The 24,838-nt window shown below is 41.2% G+C and overlaps 2 protein-coding genes across 5 annotated transcripts in view; both read left to right on the top strand.

Annotated features, from left to right (window-relative positions):
• Positions 1-3,232: 3,232 nt before the first annotated feature.
• Positions 3,233-15,971, top strand: LOC134459481 (transformer-2 protein homolog beta-like). 2 transcript variants are annotated; one of them, XM_063211845.1, is made up of 9 exons: positions 3,233-3,467; positions 5,730-5,875; positions 6,284-6,443; positions 7,959-7,976; positions 9,954-10,142; positions 11,416-11,531; positions 13,662-13,820; positions 15,116-15,186; positions 15,399-15,971. In XM_063211845.1, the coding sequence occupies exons 1-9, from the start codon at positions 3,435-3,437 to the stop codon at positions 15,407-15,409; spliced, it is 903 nt and encodes a 300-aa protein (XP_063067915.1). In that variant the 5' UTR covers positions 3,233-3,434; the 3' UTR covers positions 15,410-15,971. The 2 variants fall into 2 exon arrangements, with proteins under 2 accessions (XP_063067915.1, XP_063067916.1); XM_063211846.1 differs by lacking the exon at positions 7,959-7,976.
• Positions 15,972-17,564: 1,593 nt separating this feature from the next.
• The window catches only part of LOC134459479 (insulin-like growth factor 2 mRNA-binding protein 2), a 71,769-nt gene continuing 64,495 nt past the window's right edge, over positions 17,565-24,838 (top strand). For 2 of the 3 annotated variants that reach the window (XM_063211843.1, XM_063211842.1), the window contains exons 1-2: positions 17,567-17,971; positions 19,073-19,133. In XM_063211843.1, coding sequence (XP_063067913.1) covers positions 17,797-17,971; positions 19,073-19,133 — 236 coding nt within the window. In that variant the 5' untranslated portion in view covers positions 17,567-17,796. Of the gene's footprint in view, positions 17,972-19,072; positions 19,134-24,838 lie in introns of all 3 variants that reach the window. The other variant, XM_063211844.1, reaches the window with a different exon arrangement.

Genomic DNA, 24,838 nt, shown 5'->3' with positions numbered 1-24,838 from the left:
CCACACTTTCAGAAAACCATCCAATTACTAGAGCTCTACAGGAAACATTACACGCACTGGGAAGGTCAGCCACTGTAGGTCCACCATCTGCCAAATTTTGAAGCAGTGCACTGAGATAGCCTATTACAGCCTACAATAAAATGATAATGATAGTAGTTTTGAAGTTCAGAGATGCCATAGATTATTGTTTATATTGGTAATATTGTTAAACCTGTTTTCGATTTATGTGGTTTTGTTATTTAACCCACTTCGTGCTTAAGCCCTTTTTCGAGAAAAGGTGCCCTCTGCATATTAAAACCTAAATAGGGCCTATCTCAGCCTCCGAAGCACATAAAAACAGGAAATAAGTTGCATTTAACAGCTAGGACCCTAGAATGTGTTAATTCAGCTTTAACATGCCCACATCTTTAATAAAAAACTCAAATGTCAAGAGTCTGAATGCAGTGTAGTCTATGACGCTCCAGACTAAAATGGGTTAATGTAGCCTATTCAAACAGGCCTATTCATTTTGTTTAGCTGTACCTTTACTGCCAATTTGCTGCGGCCCCCCAGGAGCCCCTGGCCCCCACTTTGAAAAGTGTGGGGATCACACTTAGGCCAACCATGGTGCTTTACTGGAACTCACCACATGTGTACCAACCTCAGCCTCAAAGCAACCCTCCGACATGGGAGCACAGCTGGTTTACTGTACATTTTACCACCCAACTCTGCTAGTTGTAGTCCATTGCACTCACCCTCCTAAACCTCACTCCCATCCAGGACACGGGACCAGACCCCCAGTGCGATTGAGATAATCTTACACTACTTTGACACCCTGGCCTCGAACCCGTTACCTCACCTGTAACCTCAGAGTAGGGTGAGAAAATCTTATTGTGCTCAGTGTATTTGCACATCTTCAGCATCTGTAATGCCCACTTGTTGAGAGAGCCATGTGTGGTGAGAGGGCTGCGGGTACACGGAGATGACCACAGTGGCTGTAATAGTCCTATGTTTTGCCTCTTTTAACCCTTTTATGCAGAGCCTATGTTATAACCTTACTGTCACCAAAATTGTAATGGCTATGTCTTAATCTGTTTCTTGAAGGACCAGTTCAGTCAATTTCAACATGCAGTTCTAATGCTGACACTACCCTGGACCCTGAGGTTTTTCTTTTTCTTCAGCCTTTTCAGAGATCTTGGTCATTTTAATGGGGGCAGCGCTTTGTTCATATTTCAATTTAAAAAAAAAAAAAATGTATTCCCAGAAACATCCAAAAGGTTATGCAACATCAGCAGACAGCTAACAAAAAGTGGTAGGCCTACCTTTTGGGAAAATATTTGGAGTAGGCCTATGTTAATTAAAAAAAATGTAAACAAAAAAACCCTGCCCCCATTAGAATAGCTCATATCTCGGAAAGGGCTTAGCCGAAAAATGTGGCATCACCAGGTACTGACCAGTCAAGGGTAGCGTGAGCAATACAACAGTATGGAAATTGGCTGAACTGCTCCTTTAAGGCTCTCTGTACTGTAATAGCAATGCTGTTATGATGTAGTTGAGGATTTTCAGCAAATAGTGAATAGGCCCACCGGCGACCCCATCTGCACTAAGAGGCTACTTATCTTTTTAGTCTGCTTTGAAGCTGGTATATACTGTGATACAAAGGTGGCTGTCATTGCTGTGTTGGGCATGTTGAGGATGTTACAGTTCATCCTTTTGCTTAGCTCTGTCAATGGCTTTATCAATCAGAGATTGGCTATACCCCCTTCGTTGGAATCGATCAGACATTTCTGGAATTTATATATATATATAAAAAAAAACCGTCTTCACTGCTGCATGTTCTTCTCAATCTCCTTTTCCCAATAAGGGACATTGTCAATGGCATGTAAGATTGTATTTCTGTCTGTCTCTTCATGGTATATGGAGGTATAGCCATCCATCACTATTAATTGTCATAAGCGGATCCAAAAATATCCACATTTAAAAAATGTCCACATTATTATAGTTGTTTTCAATGCCTTTCTTTCTGAAGAAGTGATATTGTACGTGACCTTTGCAGGTGATTTGACTACAGCTTCAATAGAACCACAGATAAGGTGGAGTTAGGGCACGCTAACCCCCTTACATTTGTGCTTACATTGACCATCCGGACCCCGGTTCGAGTCCGGCCGGGGTCATTTCCTACCCCTGCCCCATCGCTCTCTCCAAGTCATTTCCTGTCTACTCTCACACTGACTGTTCTATAAAAATAAAGACCAAACTTGTTTTTTGGGACAAAACGGGAGTGGGATTGATCTTGAGTGGGAGTGGGCAGGATTGGGAGACATTCTTTTCACGAGTGGACGGGATGGAATTTGTTTCTTTTACTCCAGTCCGGGATGGGACGGGATGGGATTTTTTTTCTGGGACCGGGATGGGACGGGAGTGAAAATCCACACCCGTGTCATGCTCTCAAACCTGTGACTTGCCAGTCGACGCTTCAGTTTGGGCATGGGAGGCACAGCACTATAGCCTTCTGCTGAGCTAAAGTTCCAGGCAGATAGGGCTAAGCACTACCAGTAGGAAGCACTATGATGCTTCGGGAGGGAGGTTTACTAACGTTTGCCCACTGAGCTCTGCTAGTTGGCATAAATTACAAAGGCATTTTAACAAATTATAACAAGACGAAATATAATGAATACATACGGGATGAGCAAAATAAAATGAATTGTAATAATTATGTAAAGGCAATAGCATAAAAGTTAAGTATACAGATTTCTGGCCAGAAACACCAGTCTGTCAGTATGTTCTGGCTTCAAGGACGCTCTCAAAAGTAGGTCACTATTGCCACAATTAAATCACGATTAAAATCATGAGTTCAATTTCACTATTTTATCACGATTTTATGATTATTTTTCGATTAATTGTGCAGCCCTAGGACAAAGTAATCTGAAAGCCCTAACCAAGGCCTAACCAACATGCTGTCAACAAACTCATCAGGTGATGTGATCAAAATCGTTGAAAAATGTGGGATACTCAATTAATAAAAACAACCCTCTTAATTACTAAATTGATTTTTTTAAAGTTGCTACCTGAAAATAGAATGAATACAATAGAAAAAAAGAGCAGTGCTTGAACCTCAACCTAAAAAAAGCTGTTTGATTTTCTTAGTTGGTTGTATTCCCAAATAGAAAGGTCTGCCTCAACCTAACGGTAATACAGATCACCCTCCTAAACAGTAGGAGGCGATCGTGATCAGAAACATCAAGACCAAAGAGCAGCACATCTCCCCCTCTCTCGTGTTTTGCTACCAAGGGGCTAAGCAAAAGGTGAAAGAAACAATTTAGTGTGGAGGCGTGTGTGTAACATTGAATTGTTAGTGCTACGTTGTTGTAGTGGAGTGAGGCTCTATTCATAGCCTTACTCACAAAATCAACGTTTTAAAAAAGTTATCTTAATTGGCCTACCTCCTTGAAGAGATGAGCGACGACGAAAAGGATTTCATCAAGCGGGTGAGTAGCAGCTAACATATTAGCCTAGCTAGTGTAATGCTTTCTTTGGTATGTGTGTGTCGGTAGTTATACATTACTCCAAAAGGCCTAGTTGCTACTGTAATTTTAAATTCATGTTTATTATGTGTAATTGATCGTCTTAAGCTATAGTCAGGTCCCAGTCACTATATACATAATTGCACGATGTCGCGATCTAGTCCCCCATTTTGTTTATTTACGAAGGACTTTTTGAAATGAAACTCACTATTTCGCATTTCTCCTCGAACACATGGGTGAAATATGCTTTTTGGGGAACTGAACACGTTTTAGTCTAGTTTTAGTTGTTGTCGTGCCGAAAAGTGAGTGCCTGCCAGAACACGAGTGCCTCATTGAAACCAATGACATTTTTTGAGAGAGAATTATACACATTTTTGCAGAATGAATTACATAATTTATGAACTAAAATATGCTTATGAAACATTACTCGTCCTCCACTTAATATGAGCTATTTGAATGAAACTGTAACATTTGTTATGACAATTCTTCGATTCTTTTATGGAAATAATACTGAAATTGTAACCAGTTCTTTGTAATACTTCCAGAAGGAATGTAGATTCTTTATTGATAGGCTTTCCATCTTAAATTGTGTCGGATTTATCTGCAAAAATGGGTAACAAATGTGTGAAAAATTGGTCATTGGTTTCCATTGGTTTCAATGAGGGCACTCGTATTCTGGCAGGCACTCACTTTTCGGCACGACAACGGCACACACGCAAATGTAATCTTTTACACCACAATCGTCGTACGTCGTATTTTATTTGCGGTAAAATGCATATCCTATTACTGCATTAGTCGAGGCTGTCTTAGTTTTCAGATGACTATGGCACTTTTGTAGCTCTTTGTTTGATCTTTGTAATTGATGCACTTATGTAACACCTCAGTGACCTGTAACTTTTGCTGTGAAAAACGGTCCATTTATTCCATTTGGTGAAGTTTTCAAGTTACAGTAGCCTGTGTGGCGACGGGTCTGTTTATGTGTTAAAGGGGTATGCCACTATTTTGGGGCTTAATACAGTTAAAATCGTTGGCCAGGGTTTGTAAAGGTGGTAAAGTGTCATTTTTTTCTGTAAGCCGTTGTCTTGCTTTAAGACAAGTTAAGAGGGAGCATGTCGCTAAGCTAGTGAAAGTCAATGGATCCATATAACATGCTACACGGATCCATTGACTTTCACTAGCTTAGCTACATACTCCCTCTTTTAACTAGCAAGACAGCGCTTAACATGAAAAATAAGACACTTTATCACCTTTATAAACCCCGGCCAACGATTTTACCTGTATTAAGCCCCAAAATAGTGGCATACCCCTTTAAGTAGTTCTGAATTATATTTCATTGTACGTAATAATTGATGCACTCCATCATTTAATCGGAAACGATTGAATACATTTAAGTTTTGAGAGTCTCAAGGAATTAAACTACTTTTTTACAAAGTCAGTCAAGCTCTGACCCAGGTTTCACTTGGATGCAATTATGCTTCTGCAATTCTTATTTTCATCAATTCCTCATCAATTTTCTTTTCTTTATTAAGGTTAAGATGGGAAGAAGAAAAATGCTGAAGAAGTCAAAACTCAAGTTTTTAATGTGGCTAAATTCAAGCTGATTTTTTCTTTTTCGAGAGTGCATGCTTATAAAGTGATGCAAGAGAAGGAGAAAAAAAAGAAGTTACCCATGAACGTGTAGAGTGTATTGGGAGAAGTTGGGGGAAGAGGATTGAAGTAAGAAATAAGACTGAAGAAAGAAGAAAAGAAAGTTGTTGAAGTTGTGAAGTTAAGCTCAGAAGTGTACGGGGAATATGGTGACTGCGCAAAAGTAATACCCTAGTCTGTTCTGTTCCCATATAATCTCTCTTTCCTTCCAAAAATACACATTTCTTTCCGTAAAGCGTGCATGCTTCTGTTTCTAATTGGGTGTAGAATTCTGCTTGGCTTCAAAGAAATCAGTGTGAAAATGCAATGTAAATCCCCATGTCCCTTTCCTTGTAAAGTAGGCCACTGTTTTGTGGAGCATGTGTACAGTAAAAGCACTTATTCTGATGACATACTGCTGCAATTGTTGTTTCCCAGTAACTGTAACCTTGCATTCAGGCATCCAGTACCATATAATAGTGATCAATATAATCATAATGATCCGAAGTAATAACATACGCGAGCAGCTCAGTATGCCGGCTGTGCAGCTCCAGGGGGGCAGCTTGGTTGCTCACATCATGTCTCCTTGCCCTGATCTAGGAGTCCCCCTCCCGCTCCCGGAGCGTCAGCCCCAGGGGGTCGGTCAAATCTGAGCGCAGCCGCTCCCCGGCCCATTCTGTCAAGTCCAAGGATGGCTCTCGCAACTCCCGCTCTAGGTCTCGCTCCCGCTCCAGGTCTAAGTCCAGGTAAATGGTGGAATGGATGGTGCTTGTTATTTTAATTGGAGTTGATATGACATCAGTGTTTGCCGAGCTGTGCTTGGGGCTAGATCCCACATCGAATAAGCATGGCTGTGAAATTTCTTTGCTGATGATGGTTGATGGCTGATGATTCACAACTTGATAAAAAACATGCTGTAATGATATATGAAACATAAAAGTTGAAGTTTCTTCACTGGACTAATTGTTTAGGCTGACTTGAAACGCAACACAGTTGGCAAAAAAAAAGTCATGTTTTTTGCTGTTATATCTAACTGATGCACACATTGAACCAAATAGTACTTTTTGTCTTTAGATAAAAGCCTACAGTGAGTTAATGTTAACAAAACATGTTTTTTCTTTCTTTTTTTATGGCAACGTCTCCACAACCTGCAGGTCACGTTCCCACCGGAGCTCTAGGCGGCGCTACTCGCGTTCCCGCTCACGCTCCTACCGCCGCCGCTCGCGATCGCGCTCCTACAGTGGTGAGCGACGCCGACGCAGCAGCCACAGCCACTCGCCCATGTCCAACCGCCGGCGCCACGCAGGAAACAGAGTAAGGACTCCCTACTCCTGATACCCTTAGTTGATCATTCCATGCCAATTGTCACACGCCCTCACCAGATGAACTTCTTTGATTTGCCCGGTTATTTTCATGTGCAGGTAACTTTTTGATGCCAGCCGTATCCAATTTTAAAGGCTGAATATACCAGGATTATAAAATAACTGGGCCATGTTATTTCTAAGTACAGCATTTGGTGGAAAGGGTCAGGTTGAGGGGACATGCTAATTTTAAGACCTGTATCGGTTTTCAAACTAAAGCTAGAGATATCCAAACCTGGGGTGAATTTCTCAAAACCATAGTTGCTAACTAGGTTAGCTACTTTGTTGTTTGCAATGCAATTTCCCATTGGTAACTACCCAAGTTGCTAACTGGCTAACAACTGCACTTTCGAGAAATGCACCCCTGATCGTAAATTATGCATTCAATTCCTGGCCTTCAAAAATGAGTATGGGATCCAAACCACTTTGGAGGGCCTTATCTCCAAACCTGTTAGAGGTAAGATGAAAAACTTGGAATTCTTTCAGTGGGCATCAAAAGGTACCTGTAGATGGAAAATTAAGGAAATTGAAGAGGCTCGTCTGAGGAGATTCTAGGGCAGGGATATCAAACTCAAATTTACAGAGGGCTGAAATCAAAATCTGGGGTGAAGACGCGGGCCGAATTCAATATTTATTTTTTTAAAAATCACTGAAATAGTGCATACATTACACACACTTAATACTTGATGCAACACAAATAACACACTGCCACCATATATACTTATACTATCGTATACTTCTATCTGCTAGTTACCTACTATGTGCTGTTACATCAATTTGGAACCATTCATAATTATTTTAAAACATTTTGTAATTTTCATATATTAATGGTGTATGTGGGCCAACTGTAATACACATTTGAAATGATCTGGCGGGCCAAATAAAATGGCTCCGTGGGCCAAATTTGGCCCCCGGGCCTGAGTTTGACATCCCTGTTATAGGGAATTGTGTGAATTGACATGGAATGGCCATAGTACTACTATCTCTTTCATGCTATATTCTCACTTTTTCAAACCCTTTTAAGGTGTTCGGGTCATTTTGACATGTTTTCAATTTTTTGCCTTCGAAAAATGGTATCAGTTATTATTCTTTCGCATTGTGATTCACTGGCTTTGGCTCATTCTCTATGAGGGATATGAATCTGAGAAAAAAAAATGATGACCCCCACTTGCTAACCACCTCTGCACATTTCTATTACACAGGAGGTGTTCCCGGGTCTTTTTGAGCCATAATTTTGGGGGGCTTATTAATCAATGTTTTCTAAACTCTGATGCAATACCGATCGCATGTTGACTGGACAAGGCAGAGGGTGAATTATGTGGAAAAAGGAGTGCAGATATTGTTCGGTCCTCCAGTTGGGCATCAATATTGCAACCTTGTGCGAGAAGAGCTCTAGTGGCTCAATCCGAGAGCTTGGATTGAGTTTTCTCACTTTCTTCAATGTCTCCTTATCTTTCCCTCTCTGCAGGATGAAGGGGACAAGAGGGTGAATATGAGCTATGATTTTTTTCCATTTTTAATTATTATTTTTCTATATGCCCGGGTCAAAATGACCCGAACACCTTCTATGTAACAACATAAACACCTTACAAGGGTTAAAATGTGTTTCCAGCATACTTTCTCTCACCAAATATGCACTTCACAATTAAACCTACTGGTTCCAGATTATCATTTTCAGACATGCCAGTTTTCCTTGTACTTGTAACTCCTGTTTTGTAGTGACGTATTCGTAGGAAAGCACATCTCCTCCTCACTGTCTGTAAATCCCAGTGATCTTTCATGTGAAGTTCCCCTACTTCCGAAATGTCGTTATCTTATTTTACATGGAAAACCTTACATAATTGACCAAGTCCTGATATGACCTTCTTTTTCGTTTGGCATTTAGTGCCTTTATGTAGTAATGGGATAGTGAAGATGAGACGGGGAAACTAGTGGGAGAGGGAGATTGGGTAGGACTAGGAAATGACCCAAGCTGTATTTGAACCTGGGTCCTCACATATATGGGTGTTCTACACAGTATGCCTCAGCAATCCCCCCTGTTAGGAAGACAACTGTGTTGTCGGCTGTGTACGTTAGGCTGGCTTTCAAGCCTACACGTAGCCATCATGTCCTCGGCCATGCCCAACCACAGACGGCAGGCAGATGGTATGGGCTGGACAGTGCTTTCGCCTCTTCCTTGGACGTTCATCGTGCCTGGGCAAGCATGGTTCCCCTCTGCAGTGGCATTTTTGTTGGACTCAGAAATGGACGGTAAATCCGCTTCTCTAAACGAGTCACAAACGTTTCAAGATCAAGTGTCATTTAATGCCATGTTTTATCAGACGTGAGGCATGACCACAGTTGTGGCCGGAAGATGTTGGCGCTTCGGTCACTGTGTATTTTGAGGTCGTTTGGAGCAGAGAGTTCATTAGAAGGAATGGGAAGTGGTTGTTTTTCTTTTTGACATGGGTTGCGTTCCAATATGCGACCTTGCGTCCTCCACTTGTGCTTGTGGCCTCGCCCCGTCTTCTGGCCCCTCCTTCGGGTAGAAAACAATAAAGTTTTCCAGCTGTCGGCCAAGCCAAAACAATTTTTGGGGGACTATTCTTCATTCACCATCCAGTTTGCAAATGAGAATATGACTTAACAATTGAGCTTTTGAAATATAATGCTGTTGTCAGTGATGTCATCATGACATATTACTTCCTGGTACGAGGCCACAAGCACAAGTGGAGGACGCTGTCTGTTTATGTTTTCATGTTATGGATTTCTCTGTCCTTATGCTGTACAAATATTTTTTGTGTGGTTAACAAATTGTGAAACGTACTTGAATAACTTTTCCTGCTTACATGTTTTCCCTGACCAATAGACCAGAGAAAAAAATAATAATTACTGCATAAATTGACTGCTGTCATTTTAGTTACATGTTACAGCCCCAAAAGTTAAGAAGCTATGTATAAGACACTTCCATTTTGGTGACACATTTTTTTCACCATCCGTTAATTGGGCTGCACACCCATTTCCCAACGCTACCCCATCTCTCTCCCACGTCCTGTGTCTCCTCTCACTGCACCATCAATAAAGGAACCAAAGCCCTTAAAACATTTTTTTTTTAAAACATAGAGGCTGCATTCCAATATGCAGACTCCCGTCCTCCACTTGTGCTTGTGACCTCGTCCTGCCTCCTGGCTCAGCCTGCGTGGAGAAAACGATAAAGTTTCCCAGCTGTCAGCCTAGCCACAACAACTTTTGAGGGACTGTTTTTCATTCACCATCCAGTTTGCAACTGAGAAAATTAATTTACAATTGAGCTTTTGGGAGATATTGAAATACAATGCTGTTATCAGTGATGCCACCGCAACATATTACCTCCTGGTACGAGGCCACAAGCACAAGTGGAGGACACAAGTCTGCGTATTGGAATGCAAACTAATAGAATAGTTATTTCCTAACCCCTGTTTTCTGTAATGTTTGCTGTGTCCAGGCCAATCCCGACCCCAGCTGCTGTTTGGGCGTGTTTGGGCTGAGCCTGTACACTACTGAGAGGGACCTGCGGGAGGTGTTCTCCAAGTACGGCCCTCTGGCCGACGTCAACATCGTCTACGACCAGCAGTCGCGACGCTCAAGAGGCTTCGCTTTCGTCTACTTTGAAAACCGCGAGGACGCCAAAGAGGTAAGATCACACAAGTCATAACATCGCAGTAGTAGTACGGAAGATTGTCCTGTAGAAACCAAACCACCCCCCCACCCAATGCAAAGGAGTGTGCTCAAGTTCAGTCTTCAAGGGGGAGGGAGTGGGGGGCGGCTTTGTCCCTTCCTCCTTTTTCGCTTTCTGTGACATTGGGTGGCGACTTGTATTCCGTGTGTGACCTCTAAGGGATGTGTATTTTTCAACCTCCGCTGGTCTCCTAAATGGAACCCAGAAAACTATGGTCTCAACCTTTTGCTCTCTCTGTTAGTACTGCTGTTGTTAGTAATACATGGTATTATTACAACAACTACTTCTGATATAGGTCATCTGAAAATTTTCCACATCTTTGCATGTCTATGCTCCAGCAAATGAATATGCCAAATGTCTTTATAATAACAATGCATTTTTTAATTTTAATGAATACATTGACCACAGAGAAAAATTAACACCGTTTGAGTAGGACACAATGTCTCTATCTCAGCCATTCTCAAACTTCAGAAGACCAAGGCCCACTTTGAAATGTGAAAAAATTCTAGGGCCCACCTTATATAATATAATAGGCCTATAATAAAATATAATATAATATAAATCAGTTATTACAAATAATTTCCATGCATGTGTGTATTTTTCTGAAAGGCAAACAAAAAATAAAGGATAAAATTACTCCTAAATACTGAATATTTGAAATTAACAAGAAACAAGCCAGCATTCAGGCTCAGAGAAATATGCATTAGCCTTGACATATGTGAGCTAAAAACTAATGCTGCATAAGTAGTTAGGAAATACTGTAAGCCTGGAAAGTCAAAATGGCAATGTTTCCCCTCACAATCGACTAATTTTTTTTTTACAAATATACATTGTCCACATACATCAACACCATATGAAAGTACCCCATATCACGATGGCAGATGGAAAATGTAACACTGTACATTGCAGGTGTAACTCGCGCAAAATAATTTGCGGTAAAATATTACCTCCGCGATTGAAATGATGACACAATGTTTAAACATACATCCTGCCTAATAGTACTCAATAACGCATAACACCAAAAAAGGAAGTATACTCACGTTTCTGGACGTACAAAAGACATAAGATCACTAAACAACATGTGATTATCTAACCATCATTTGAGGAAAAAAATTTTAGGACTGTCCTCTGCGGCTCACCTGCTGTACCGCCGCGGTCCACAGTTCGAGAATCACTGCTCTCTCATTACGAATTACATTGACGCTGGTATTTTCCTGTGTGTGCCTAGGCAAAGGAGCATGCTAATAGCATGGAGTTGGATGGGCGGCGAATCAGGGTGGACTACTCCATCACAAAGAGGGCGCACACCCCCACCCCGGGCATCTACATGGGACGACCCACCTAGTAAGTCATGTCATTTTATAGATGTATATTATGAAATACATCAATGTGATTTACTTCAGTCCACTCTACTCTGTTCTACTCTACTCTACTCTACTCTTCTCTGCTCTTCTCTAAGATCAGATTAGACTTCTGCAACTGCGCACATCATTGTCTCTTGGGTCTGGTCACGAACCATTTTGGATCTGTGCACGAGGTCTCATGTCGCGAGCCACATTTAGAATTGCACGATTACCTTCAATAGTACATTGCAAGCACTGCGGTCATTTGTTGCTTTCTAGCTCAGTTAGCCAAGTATTTCCCCGCAAACTGCGAAGGTAATGTACTGGTACCATTATTTGACAAACCCAGTAGGGGTGCATGATCTGACAATATAAAATCGTGAAGAACGAGAGGGTAGAGGATCGTAGGCGATCTGCCAAAGTGGAGAAATTGTTAAGATCGCGTGGCCAATGAGTCCAATAACTTTGGATTTAACAATAACAATTCATCTCTGGCTAAACACCAGGGGAAAAGCCAGAGCTATTTTTTCCACGGTTGGCTTCTACACTGTGAATACCATAACGCTGTACAACGAAGTCTTCAGATAAAGACGATAACTGTCAGGTGCCACACTCGACAAACTCTTCGTGGTCAGTAACATCAAGCAGAGTACAAATAATTGGAAGGCACGAGACGTTGCGTGACAATGTTTTGCAGAGCCTCTGCGCGGGGGCCGTGGTCGCGCACGGGGACAGATTTGGTGGATGCAGAGGCTATGCGTCGGAAGCATAAATTGGGCTTTACGCTACACCACCCTACTCTACTTTGGACCATTGTTGCACTCTGCTTACTCTACTCTACACTACACCAACCCACTCTACTCTACTGTAATCTACTTTACTGTCTCCTACCAGCCTGATCTCCAAAAAGTCTGTGCTCCTGGACACGGATGTTAAGGACACGAAATCCGTGTCTAGGAGCACGGATTTTGCCAAAATTCCGTGCTCCTGGACACGGAATTGTTTTCCGTGATGGGCACACGGAAGCGCTTTCTATAGGCTATTACCACAGCACTGTGTTAACTCTATCATTAGAAAATACATACCAAATGCTAATCCTAAACAAAATAATGCTATAGAAATTTAAGTTGTGCCCTGACCAAAACATTCCCTGACCTTAACCTGTCATTAAAGACATATTTTTGAGAAATACCTTTTCCAGTTGGTTGCTAGGCTATCAAAGTCATATAATGAATGAAAGAAAACTAGCTGTGCCCAGACCAAAACAATGCCTAACCCTAACCTGTCAGTAAGAAATGTTTTTTTTGAGACAAAATATTTGAAATTAGAAAAATCCTGAGAAAACACAAGACTGTGGAAATAGCCTATAGAAAGCACTTCAAACAATTCCGTGTCCAGGAGCACGGAAAACAATTCCGTGTACAGGAGCACGGAATTTTGGCAAAATCCGTGCTCCTGGACACGGATTTTGTGTCCTTAACATCCGTGTCCAGGAGCACGGAATTTTTGGAGATCATGTTGCTCCTACCCTACTCTACTCTGTTCTACTCTACTCTACTTTTGGTAACACTTCACAATAACCTTCCGCTAAATGGTAAGGTAATATTATGTCGCCTCGGAAATTGGGGGTGGGGGGGTGGGGGTGGGGGTGGGGGCATAAGCTCTGCTGCATAATCGTGATTAATAATTGTGATTGTGATTTTGATCTAAATAATCGTGATTATAATTTTTTCCATAATTGTGCAGCCCTAATATATGATTGTCATCAGTAAATGTTATACAATGGATTTAATAATGATATATCAATGCTTATAATAACATTATAGACTCAAAACAAACCATTATCTAACCATTAGTTAACCATTTATGTGGAAGGTTATTGTGAAGTGTTACCCTACTGTTTTTTACTCTGTTCTACTCTACTCGGTTTTACTCTACTTTCATCTACTCTGTTTACTCTACTCTACTCAGCTCTTCACTACTCTGTTCTACTGTACTTTACTCCATTCAACCCCACTCTCCTGTCCTCTCCTGTCCTCACCTAGCCTACACTACCCCACTGTACTGTATTCTAACTCCACTCTCCTCTTCTACGCCCCTATTCCTCTCTGCTCATCACTACCTCTCCCAGTGGCGGTGGAGGTAGTGAAAGAGGAGAAAGAGGCCCCAGCAGTTCTCGTCGTCGTGACTACAACGATCGAGGCTACGATCGAGGCTACGATCGGGGCTACGACCGTGGCTATGACCGGGGATACGACCGCTATGACGACCGAGAATACAAGTCCTACAGGTGAGAACACCACAGCAGTTTCTATTTGAGGAGAATATTACAGCTATTGGTGAGAATACTACAGCAGGTGCTATTGATGAAAATATTATCAGGTCCTATAGGTGAGAATACTATCTATATCTAATACTAATAGGACCCATTTTCGGGGTCACTGGAAGAAAATAGGGGAGGGTCGTGTCATTTTTTTCATTGCTGCGGGGAGGGCCATCAAAGTTTTGAAGAACATTATCAGTAGTCTAAATCAGTGTTTCCCAACCTTTTTTTGTCTCGCGTACCCCCTAAACCTCTTAGTTGTGTCATGAGTAGCCCCTAATTCATGTTCTATATCACTTTCTCTGTCCTGATGTGACTGCTCCATACATTTGTTGTAAAAATAACATTTTCCCAAGTACCCCCTGCAGTGTGCTCGCGTACCCCCAGTGGTACACGTACCCCTGGTTGGGAAACACTGTTCTAAATGCACCTGATGTCCCCGCCTTCGTGAAGTAGGCTATATTTTTCAAGAATGCAATAACATTCAGTTAGCAGCAGCGCTGGTGAATCAACATTTGTCAAAAATAATGGTAATCAGTTCAATAAAGACGCTTTTGCACACCTCTGTAGTTGGGCAGGTGCGTAGGATGTTATCCCAGCCGTGTTGTCAGTCAAGTGAAAAGAAATCCTGCACACTGTCCATTCCACCAACAAACTTTAATACAACGTTTCGGTCATCCGACCTTCTTCAGGTAAAGGTCGGATGACCGAAACGTTGTATTAAAGTTTGTTGGTGGAATGGACAGTGTGCAGGATTTCTTTTCACTTGAAAAATAATGGTAATAAAATCCCTTTTTAAATGGCACGTTAATTTGGAAGCACCGTACTGTTTGGCAAAATGCTGATTGCCACGTCACATGAAGCATTTGCAGCGGAAACCTCTTATCTCTACGTTTTCAGCCAAAGTGGACATCCGTATTACAGGGCGAGAAGAGCACTGCTCCAAAAAAAGTAAAAGAGGGAAACACACTGACGTAAACACTGTCAGATACATGAACATACAAACACACTCCATTGCAATACAAATGGAACCAGGTACTGCACTGTCAATATTTTTTTGCAATTTTGTCTTTCTTCCACTCGCGTATATTTGGGCAAATGGTGTGTAATTGTTATGCTTTTTTTGTGTGCGTTCGCATCGAAACGCGTATGTGCATTTCAATTAACTACTATACTGTAGACTACTATATGTAAGGAGCGACCTCCTTGTTCTTTCCATGCATCTCATATTTATCTCTTGCATATCTCTTTTGTTTTTACAGCAGGCGAAGATCTCCATCTCCATACTACGGTCGCGGAAACTACAGGTCAAGGTCGCGCTCCTACTCACCACGTAAGTTTGTTTTTTTCCTCTTTCATTCATGTATTACTATTAACTTACTCGGCTGCAATGCCTTTTGTCCATTCTTCTGTATTTCTCCATCTCCTCCACTGCTTTCCTATCTCTCTGAACTGTCCTGTCCAAATAGAGGCAAAACGTCCCCAAAAACTACTAAACAAAAAGGTTGTGCTACTTTTAACAAAAGCCTTTAATTCTCCTTTCAGGCCACTATTGAGGACACCTGATGAGGGCGTTCATGTGATATTACCGATGAAGAACTTCAGTGGGGGACGGGAGAGGGGATGGGGATGTGGATGTGGATGCCCGGAAACAGGGGACCAACTCAGCCGAACATCAGACATTGGCCGAAAAACTATCTGCCGGACAAATGTGGTAACCTGATCTGGGTAGCGTTTCTCGACAGTGCTGTTGCTAACCAGTTTGCAACTCAATTGCATTGCAGCCAAGTGAGTTGCTAACTTAGTTAGCAACGACACTGTCGAGAAACGCACCCTTGTACGACATTAGAGTGATGTTTCCTTATGTTGTCCGCTCTCTCTGTGCGTTGTGGACACAGTCAGTATATCATTCTTATTGATGTTCCTTTGGATGTGCTCACCTCCCCACCCCCCTCTCCTGTTTTAAGTGATGAGTTTTATTTGCTTCAGTTTTATTCTTTTTTTTTCTGTACTTGTACCTGAATGGAGACTGCCTGCGGGCCTATTGGCCTTATGTAGTGCTGTGTTTTATAACCTTGTGTGTGGGGATCGTGAAGCAATAAATGGTTTTCCCAAACATATGGTTGCTTGATGTCCATCTCTTCTGAACATTTGGTCGCTTGATGTCCATTAAATGAATTGAGTGGATGTCATGCTGGCCCTTACATACAGTGCCTATAAAAAGTCTACACCCCCCTCTTCAAATGCCAGGTTTTTGTTATGTAAAGAAAATGACAGACAAATAATTTCACAACTTTTCCTACTTACATCTTAACTATTATCCTGTACAATGCATTTGAAAAACAAACTCAAAGCTTTGGGAAAGAATAGAAAATAAAAAAAACTTCAATTAACATGCTTGCATACACTTGCATAAACACATGCTTGCATGCATGCTTGCATGCACACCCTTAAACAAATACTTTGTTGCAGCACTTTTGGTATTACAGCACTCAGTCTTTTTTTGGGGGGGGGGGGGGTGATAAGAGTCTATCATGGCACAAGTTGATGTGGCAATATTTATCCACTTCTCTGCAAAAGCAAATGTGACGGCTTACCAATGCATCTTCTGCAACCCCTGTCCTGATCCTCCTCTCGTTCATATCACCAGATGTTCAGTGTGATACAGGTCTTAACTCTGTCTGATCCATCCCAAAACCGTAATCTTATTCTGAAACCATTTTTGTTGATTTAGGCGTGTGCCTAAGGTAATTGTCGCTCTGAAAAATTACGTTCCTCCGCATCTTCACCTTTCTAAGGGGGGGTTGTGCCACTACCACGGCCCCGTGGAACTGAATAATTACCTCCTCCCTGACTAAAGCCCCAGTTCCAGCTGAAGAGCAGCAGTCACATAGCATGATGCTGCTACTAGCATGTTCCACTTTACGCATGAACCATATGATAGGGGAATGGACATCATGACGAAGAAGAGGCGCAGAACATTTCGTGCACATGGCACGCACTGAGCGAGCGCGTCCATCCCGCTTTTTGCAGTACTCTCCGCTCCGCCATCTACCGGAGGTGAGTAAAGCGTACCTCCTATTTTACAATCACCCTCACTCCCTCTCTCTCATGTAAAAATGTACGGGGGGCGTGTTCTTTCTGTGGCACACAATCACTTTGCAGTAAGGGGAAAGTGGGTGAAACGTAGGCTACAGCTAAATGGTGACATTACAACAGTACATGACTATGCACAGTTATCATCTACACGTTCAATAGCAAATTCCTGTCCATTCTTTTTATACTCATATGATCGCCAATTATCTCTGTTTTATATTTAATGCCCCTCAGAAATGTATTAACTCGGGGGTATCTAGCCCATTTCCTCTTGTAAATACAGTAACCTAAACCTCAGGAGGTTGCAATGATCTATTTCATAGTTAACCCCCTTCCGTACTCTAAGACTGGATATATAGCTTAACTATCTCCTAATTTATTGTTCTGGTTTATGGGCATATTTCAAGACAGTTCAGCATGCTTTACGCATTGAATGCGATCTGTATTGGTTACAATCGAGAGTGGCAGATCAGCGCGTAAAGGTGTGTCCAAAACCTCCCAACCTTCCATTTTTGTTGTTGTCATTGAACTCGTTAGAATGAAACGCAGCTTCACTGCTTGGGAGTATGTTTGGCAACATTGCCTCAGACCTGTCTTTCTCAAAATACTTTCACATTAGCCTTTATTCAAAGGCGGTGCTTGTACCCATGGAGTGACGTTGAAACGTAACGACTTTTTTGTACTTCAGTCAGAAGTGATTTACTAGGAGGGGAGTTGGCGTCGAGGTCTAACGCATGCTGTTTTATAATTTTAACTTTTTTGTTTTTAATTTCAAAATTGTTAAGTAATCAGCTAGTCTTTGCCGCGGCGTGGTGTGGTCTATCCTCCCCGAATCATTAAGTGGATCATGAACAAACTGTACGTAGGGAATCTAAGTCCTACGGTCACGGTGGAGGACTTGAAGCAGCTCTTTGACGAGAGGAAGCTTCCCGTGACCGACCAGGTTCTGCTGAAAACTGGGTATGCCTTCGTGGATTTCCCGGATCAGAAATGGGCCATCAAAGCCATTGAGACTTTGTCAGGTACTCGTGTATTTCACAATACAGTAGTTGTAGTTTTGACCTGATTGTCAATAAAACAAGTGGCGTGGCGCGCAGTGGAAATGTAGCTTGACATATTCTACAAGCATTCTTCATTTGACGTATAGACTGTAGGCAGTTGCCTACTATCGGCGAGGGTGCATGAGAATGTGTCGACTTGCTGTCCCAGGTTTGAGAAAGTGGGAGAGAATGCATAGGATCTCCAGATAAACCACGTGAATGCGAAAAAAGTAAAGTTCACTTCACGCTGTGGTATCACGCTCCAAATCAAGGAAAAAGCCCAAACCTCATGGGGGATTCTTCTTGGCAATTGGCAGTGTTTGCGGGGTGGTCCAGAGCAGAGAGGCTGGCTTTATCATTTTTCGGTCATTTTTTGACCCGAATTTATTGAAAAGGCCACATTGAAGTTATCCGAATTGCGCCTTAATTTATGCGTGCAAGCAATCCTTTGGCAGGTAACTACGAGGTGTCCAGGACGTAGGTATCGCAGGACCCAGGCTATAGGGAAATATATTGAGGGAGCTAATGTGACGAAGAATGACTGAGACGCACGGCTAGCAGACATATTCACAAATCAACAATTGGTTGATTAAATCATCGACGTGTATCGAATTCATGCAATCCATTGTGCCAATGCACAGTTGACAGCCAGTCGCGACTTTTCAGAAAGACAGGAACGACGTGTTCATAATACACGTATTAAAAACAATCAACTGCATTTGTCAGTGTAATGTTAACATGTGTGATTGTAATGGGTGGGAGGAGAAAGCGTGGCCTCCATCGATTGAAATGCCCTTTTTTGTTTGAAGCTCTAAACTGAAATTTGGCAGGCTTGAAAAAAATGCATGCTGAAATACCATGAACCTTAAGCTCACAACAAATGCCTCTTGTTGGCTTCTAGCAGAATAAATTAAAGGACATCACCAATGCGTGTATTTATTTGTATTCCTGGTCATGTAATGCCACAGCATGCAATATGCAATGCCACAGAAACCCCTGAAGACAAACATAAATAGAGCAACCCAAATTCGATGTCTAGTATTCATTTTTTTGTAAGAATTGCATCGTAATTCTCTTTTACAGGAAAAGCTGAGTTACACGGGAAAGTTATTGAGGTGGACTACTCAGTTCCAAAAAAACTAAGGTAAAGTTTATTTATCACTGATACTTGAGTGAATTAAAACTGACAGTGGTGTGCAGAAAAGAAACAATTACATTTGACATTTTCCTACGCTGACGTGTGCCAAAGCTTGTTTATTTGGTTAAATTCAATTATGTAACAGCTGTTTACGAACAACATTTTTGTCGAATTACCAGGCTTATATTGAAAAGTCACGTGCGAGATAAATTGCACTAGTAGAAAAGTTGTAGTTAATTTCGAGAAATACAGTAAAATTACTTAACAAGGTTGAAATATTGAACTGTCTGGAAAGGCATGCTTCAAGCGAATAGCCAACTTCCTGCGTGTCGAGGCCTCGTTTCACTGTTTCCCCACCTTCTTTGTTACATTGTGTAACAGTGTATAGACTACATGGGTAGCCTACTAATAGTTTGTCTGTGTGACTGACTGTTTTGTTATATTCAGGTCTACGTTATTTTGAGTGTAGCAGTGTCTTGCATTACAGAAACAAAAATAGTCTTAATATTGTATTTTGATATGGTTCCTATCTAGCGCGTAATGCTGTGCGTAATGCTTTGCTTTATATATGGAATTGTTACTTGGTGAATGTAGTGCCGAACAACTACGAACACACATATTTTAAATCCATGAAGACACCTAATTTATTTACGTTGCACATACAAACGTGTCGCTTTCTTGTGGATTACCATGGACCTGCTGTCACCAGAGTGGCTTAAATACAGATACAGTAGTGTTCTGAATAAAAAAACATTTCACAAATTTTGCCCAACATGTTGTAGGCCTATACATTTAAGACATTTCGTGTTCACGTAACTGCCCTGCCCTGCCCAGGCAGCTAAAGCTGCAACATGGCTGACTGTTTGCCTTTCCAGACGGCCCAGGCTTGTCTTTCTGAAGGCCTCAGTGGCTGTCACTAACAGGCACAAGGGCCATGGCGTGTAATATTTTGAGGTTGCTCTAATTTATTCTTATTTCAATATATCCCACACAGAGAAGTAAAACAGTGAATACATAGTATATGTCTTTGGCTATGGCGTCGTGCGTGGTCCCATAGCTTTTTGTATGACCCTATGCACAGCTTTGGCCTGTACCACGTGACTCCATACATTCCTCATACGTTCTCTCTGTGAACACCCAGTCATATCTAAGCCAACCTTCAGTCTTGTGGTCGTTAGGAATCCTCGTCGAAGTCGACATGAGTAGTATTTTCTCGGTATGGCTGTGTCCTATATTTCAAATATTTATACGGCTACAATGCGCCATGGCTACGACAACCTAACAGCTATATGTTTCCAAGTGCGAATCGGCGCCCCTTTCTTAGAAAACCAGCACTCTGTTTCTGATAAGGCAATGATTTGACCTGGTGCTCACAATTATCCTAAAAAAATCTATTTCTATCACGGAAACGCGGTGGAGAGGCGTATATTTGGGTTAATGTGTGTTCGCAGTATTGAGTGACGGAAGACGGAGTCTGAAAGCGAGGCAGGGCTAGACATGTAGGGTGTGTGTTGGTAGTGTGTGCTGTGCTGAGCTGAAAAAGAAATGGGGTGTGTATTGGATTGGTCAAGATTGGAACAGTTGGTCAGAATGAAAGCGTAAATCATGGACATCTTTTTGGTTTGTATTGTAACCCATAAGTGCCTTGCTTATTGAGCAGGCATATAGAAAGTGTAGGTTACTTATGAAAAACAGTTGGAAAAAAATGTAGCAACTGTAAAAAATAATAATAATAATAATGTATTTCAAATATCACAATCCCACCCTGTTACGTCCGATTTGCGTAAAACTGCATCCATCACAACCATCCTTACGGATACGCGCACTAGTTTAATATATATATATATTATTTAAGTTAAATTCTTTTGGTGTTATTTTCTTGTCAAAGTGGATTAATATTACTAGTTAATTAATGTTACTCTCAGCAGATATTTAGCTAACTAAACTTAAACATGACTTTGACACTACACCACTGAGAGAGTAGAGCATCTGTACAACAAACAACGCTATTAGACTAATGGGAATAATTACTTTGTTAATATTTCAAGGGTTTTGGATAAAATAAGTATTCATATGTATAGTTTTGGAAAGTTGTGTCTAAAAGTCATTTTCTGTTCATTATCCAGCTGTAGTCGTCAGATTGACCATCAACTCGAGAAAAAAAAAAAAAAAAACACTGAAAATAACCAAGGGCTTCATAATACTGTCCTGTGTGTTTGGAGAAATGTATCTGCTGTCTGAATAGATGATTCTTTCATTTAACTTTGAAATGGCCTCACTGTTAAAACACCACATCTTGTCATCTGTATAGTTGTTGGCCAACTTCATTGAATTTGGTAGACTTATGTTTAATTTTTCAAGTGTGTATTGGGTTTTAAATAATTACTTAGATGGCAAAAAAGGAGGCTCGTTAAGAAACATAGTTAAGTGATAAATTCCAGTGTGTATGCATGTTGTAATAAATGCATTAGTTAACCAAACAGTAATACATTTTTTTAAAAATAATTAATTAATAAATGATTAATTAATCATTGCCTATTATCCAATATGCCTTGCTACCTTTCTTATTATTTAATGTTGCTTCTGTTACCTTGTGTTGGACAATGCTGTCAGTGTTGCAACTGCACACTGCATCTTGATGTCTTTGTTTACTTTCTTCCACTTTAATGCATCTTATTCTTTACTACGTCTTCTTCTTTACTCTGTGTAGGACAATGCTATCAGTGTTGCAACGGTACACTGTGCCTTACCCTGTTCTTGTTTAAATTTCTCCATGTAAGTCGCTTTGGCCAAAGGCGTCCGCTAAATGCTAATGTAATTTTTTTTTTTTTTTTTTTTAAGGCGTCCGCTAAATGCTAATGTAATGCAATGTAAAAGAAACTACAGAAATGAGCAATGAATGATTTTGTGGTTCGTTGTTTGTGTAATCATTAATTTATAGGTTAAATTTAATCTCAGCATGTCTTCTCTTCTGCCTGTAAAATTGCAGTGCTGAAAAATGATTCTAGCCTGATGGGAATGAATTGTACTTTTAAGAGTAAATAAATGTTTGTCTGGTGACTGGTGAAGTATGATGCTTGTGAAGTTAAAGGCAGACACGTCAGATGCTTCACCTTAACATAATGAGTGGCGGAGAGTAGAGTTACAGAACAACTGTGTACATTTGAAAGAGTGTGTGTGTTTAGGAAACACTTGCTTTTCTTGGTGCTTGTGGAGTTGTGTCAGCCAGTAGAGAGAGAGAGAGAGACAGACAGAGAGAAAGAGAGAGAGAGAGAACAAGAGAGCGGAGCAACTGTGCATGTGTGTAGGTGGAAAGTGTCCAAACAATCTGTCTCGTGCACCGCACCGCACCGCACCCCACCCCGCCCCGCCCCGCCTGCCCATCTACCTCCCCGTAATGCCCGGGTGGCTGTTGTGTATGTACAGAAGTACTAACTCTGGGCATTCCATTGAGTCAGTCAGTGAGGGGGACACCGGTTGTGCTGTGCAGCTGGTCTGCAGGTTTCCAAGTGTCTCATCTAGTGAGTGCAGTGCAGTTGTGTGTCCCTCCTAGCCAACCCTGTCGTCACCTCAGACATCGTGTGGAAGTGGTGTCAGAGTGCAAGTGACCAACTGAGTGTTGGATGCCTGCTGCTGCCCTAAAACTGCAAATGCACAGTGCTTATTACACTATCAATCATGTTGTAGACAGTGGTGTAGTCTGCGTAGAACGCAGGTATACGCAGTATACCCTCCTCAAAATGCCAGGGATTTCAGTATACCCACCTAAAATTGATTGATTCAGTAGGCTATTTAGAATAGCACAGTAATAACCACTTCAAAAATGCTCAAATATACTGTATACCCACTTCAAAAAAGTAGACTACACCTGGTTGTAGATGAATCTACTGTAAGCGCTAAAAAGTCTTAGCGTAAGCTGGTTCTCTTGTCCACTGCTGCATATTTACACTGATTAAAACCTTTATTCTTACAGACCATTATAGCTTTGGTTTTTTTTTTTGCTGTTGTCTCAGGTGACTGTTCACCTTTAGCCTATTTCTAGCTTTTCAAGGGTGAAAACGCATCATGCATGTACTAGATAAGATTTTGGATGCACTTTGTGTTGCTGTCTGTATGAAATCTGTATTACACAAAGTGTGTTTACATTGCTTATTTTAACTGTAGTATTATTAGACGTTGTAGGTACTGTGTAAGTACATTGTATTGCGTGTTGCTACCCATTGCAAACACACAAGAAGGGAGAAGTAACAATGTTTTGTTCTCCAGGGAAGCGGGTCATGAATCTAGAGTTGGCTATTTCGACTTGAGCTCTCAGAGATGTAATTTTGTGCTTGTCCTGCTGTCTACCTGGGGATCCTGGGATAGGAGGAAGACAGGGGCTCCCCTTTTGGAAGACTGATATGTATATATGTGTATATATATGTCTATATATGTCTATATATATGTGTATATATATGTCTATATATGTGTATATATGGTGTGAAAGAGTGAAAACTAACCAAGCTTTTCCACCCATTTATTACATAGAAATATGCGTTTTTGTCCATTTTTCTACAGACATTTCTTTGGTTTATCAGAGAATGCATGGAACTATTGGAAAGCTCAGTGTCTGCCCTTTCCAATGGTAGGTGTATGCCATTTGTTGAGTTGCCACATCGTCCACAAATTCAAGTCAAAGTAGCTGCATGATTTTCTAGCCAGCAGAATGAACCTACTTATGAATGCACGATCCATTGTCTCAATCATGTTTTAGTGTTCAAGCCAGTGCTATACATGGTTGGAAAGTGTAGATTCTCCTTTTTCAAATGATATGTATATTATCCGGCATTGTATGGATCGACAGGAGCAGACATAAACTTCTGCATACATGGGGCTCATAGAGCTCTATGGCAATTCTGGGCAATTCTGGACTTCATCTCATCCCGGGAATGAATTTGTAGAACACTTTGATTAGTACACTACATTAGTAAAAGTACACTTTGATTAGTCAAATGTTGTGAAACATTTTGGTCTATTTTATGCATCGTATATCCATTCAACAGTTACTTTTTTCCAATATCAAATTGCTTATTTGTTGCATGCATTCATTTCAGGGAACAATAACTCTATACACTGATTTCATACCAGAACTGAAATAAAAAAGGAACAAGCTTAACTGTCGGAAAGAAGTATTGTGGGAGGACCTCAAAGTGTGGTGACCTCAAACACACACACACACACACACACACACACACACACACACACACACACACACACACACACACACACACACACACACACACACACACACACACACACACACACACACCACTCAATGGTAAATTCTCATTTTGTTACCAAAATCACTTTTATAATTTACCAGCATTTGGCTGGTAAATGGGCCAATTTCTGTCTCGTACACACACGGATGCATGCACGCACACCAGGCAGTCCATGGTAAATGATTAATATATGTCCAAAATCACTTTTATATTTTACCAGCATTTGGCTGGTAAATCGGGCCAATTTCTGTCTCACGTTCACACGTGCGCACAAGCACAGGCAGTCAATGGTAAATGATCAATATATATGTAACATCATCTAGTCACATTTGGGGTTCCTCAGGGAACTTCTGCTTTGCTGAGGGGTCTTTCAGTAACCTTCAGACTTTTGAAGTGTAACGTATAAATCAAGCACTGTAACTTAATAGCAATAGCAATAGGATTTGTATG

This window comes from Engraulis encrasicolus, chromosome 12 (genome assembly GCF_034702125.1).
Source record: "Engraulis encrasicolus isolate BLACKSEA-1 chromosome 12, IST_EnEncr_1.0, whole genome shotgun sequence".
NCBI classification, from domain to species: Eukaryota; Metazoa; Chordata; class Actinopteri; order Clupeiformes; family Engraulidae; genus Engraulis; species Engraulis encrasicolus.
Note: the sequence above shows the minus strand (reverse complement) of the source record. Positions and strands in the feature narration are given on the sequence as shown.

Coding starts and splice junctions, on each gene's coding strand:
- LOC134459481 (XM_063211845.1), top strand. CDS start 3,435: ATGAGCGACGACGAAAAGGATTTCATCAAGCGG. Junction 3,468..5,729: donor AAAAGGATTTCATCAAGCGG/GTGAGTAGCAGC, acceptor GCCCTGATCTAG/GAGTCCCCCTCCCGCTCCCG. Junction 11,532..13,661: donor TACATGGGACGACCCACCTA/GTAAGTCATGTC, acceptor TACCTCTCCCAG/TGGCGGTGGAGGTAGTGAAA.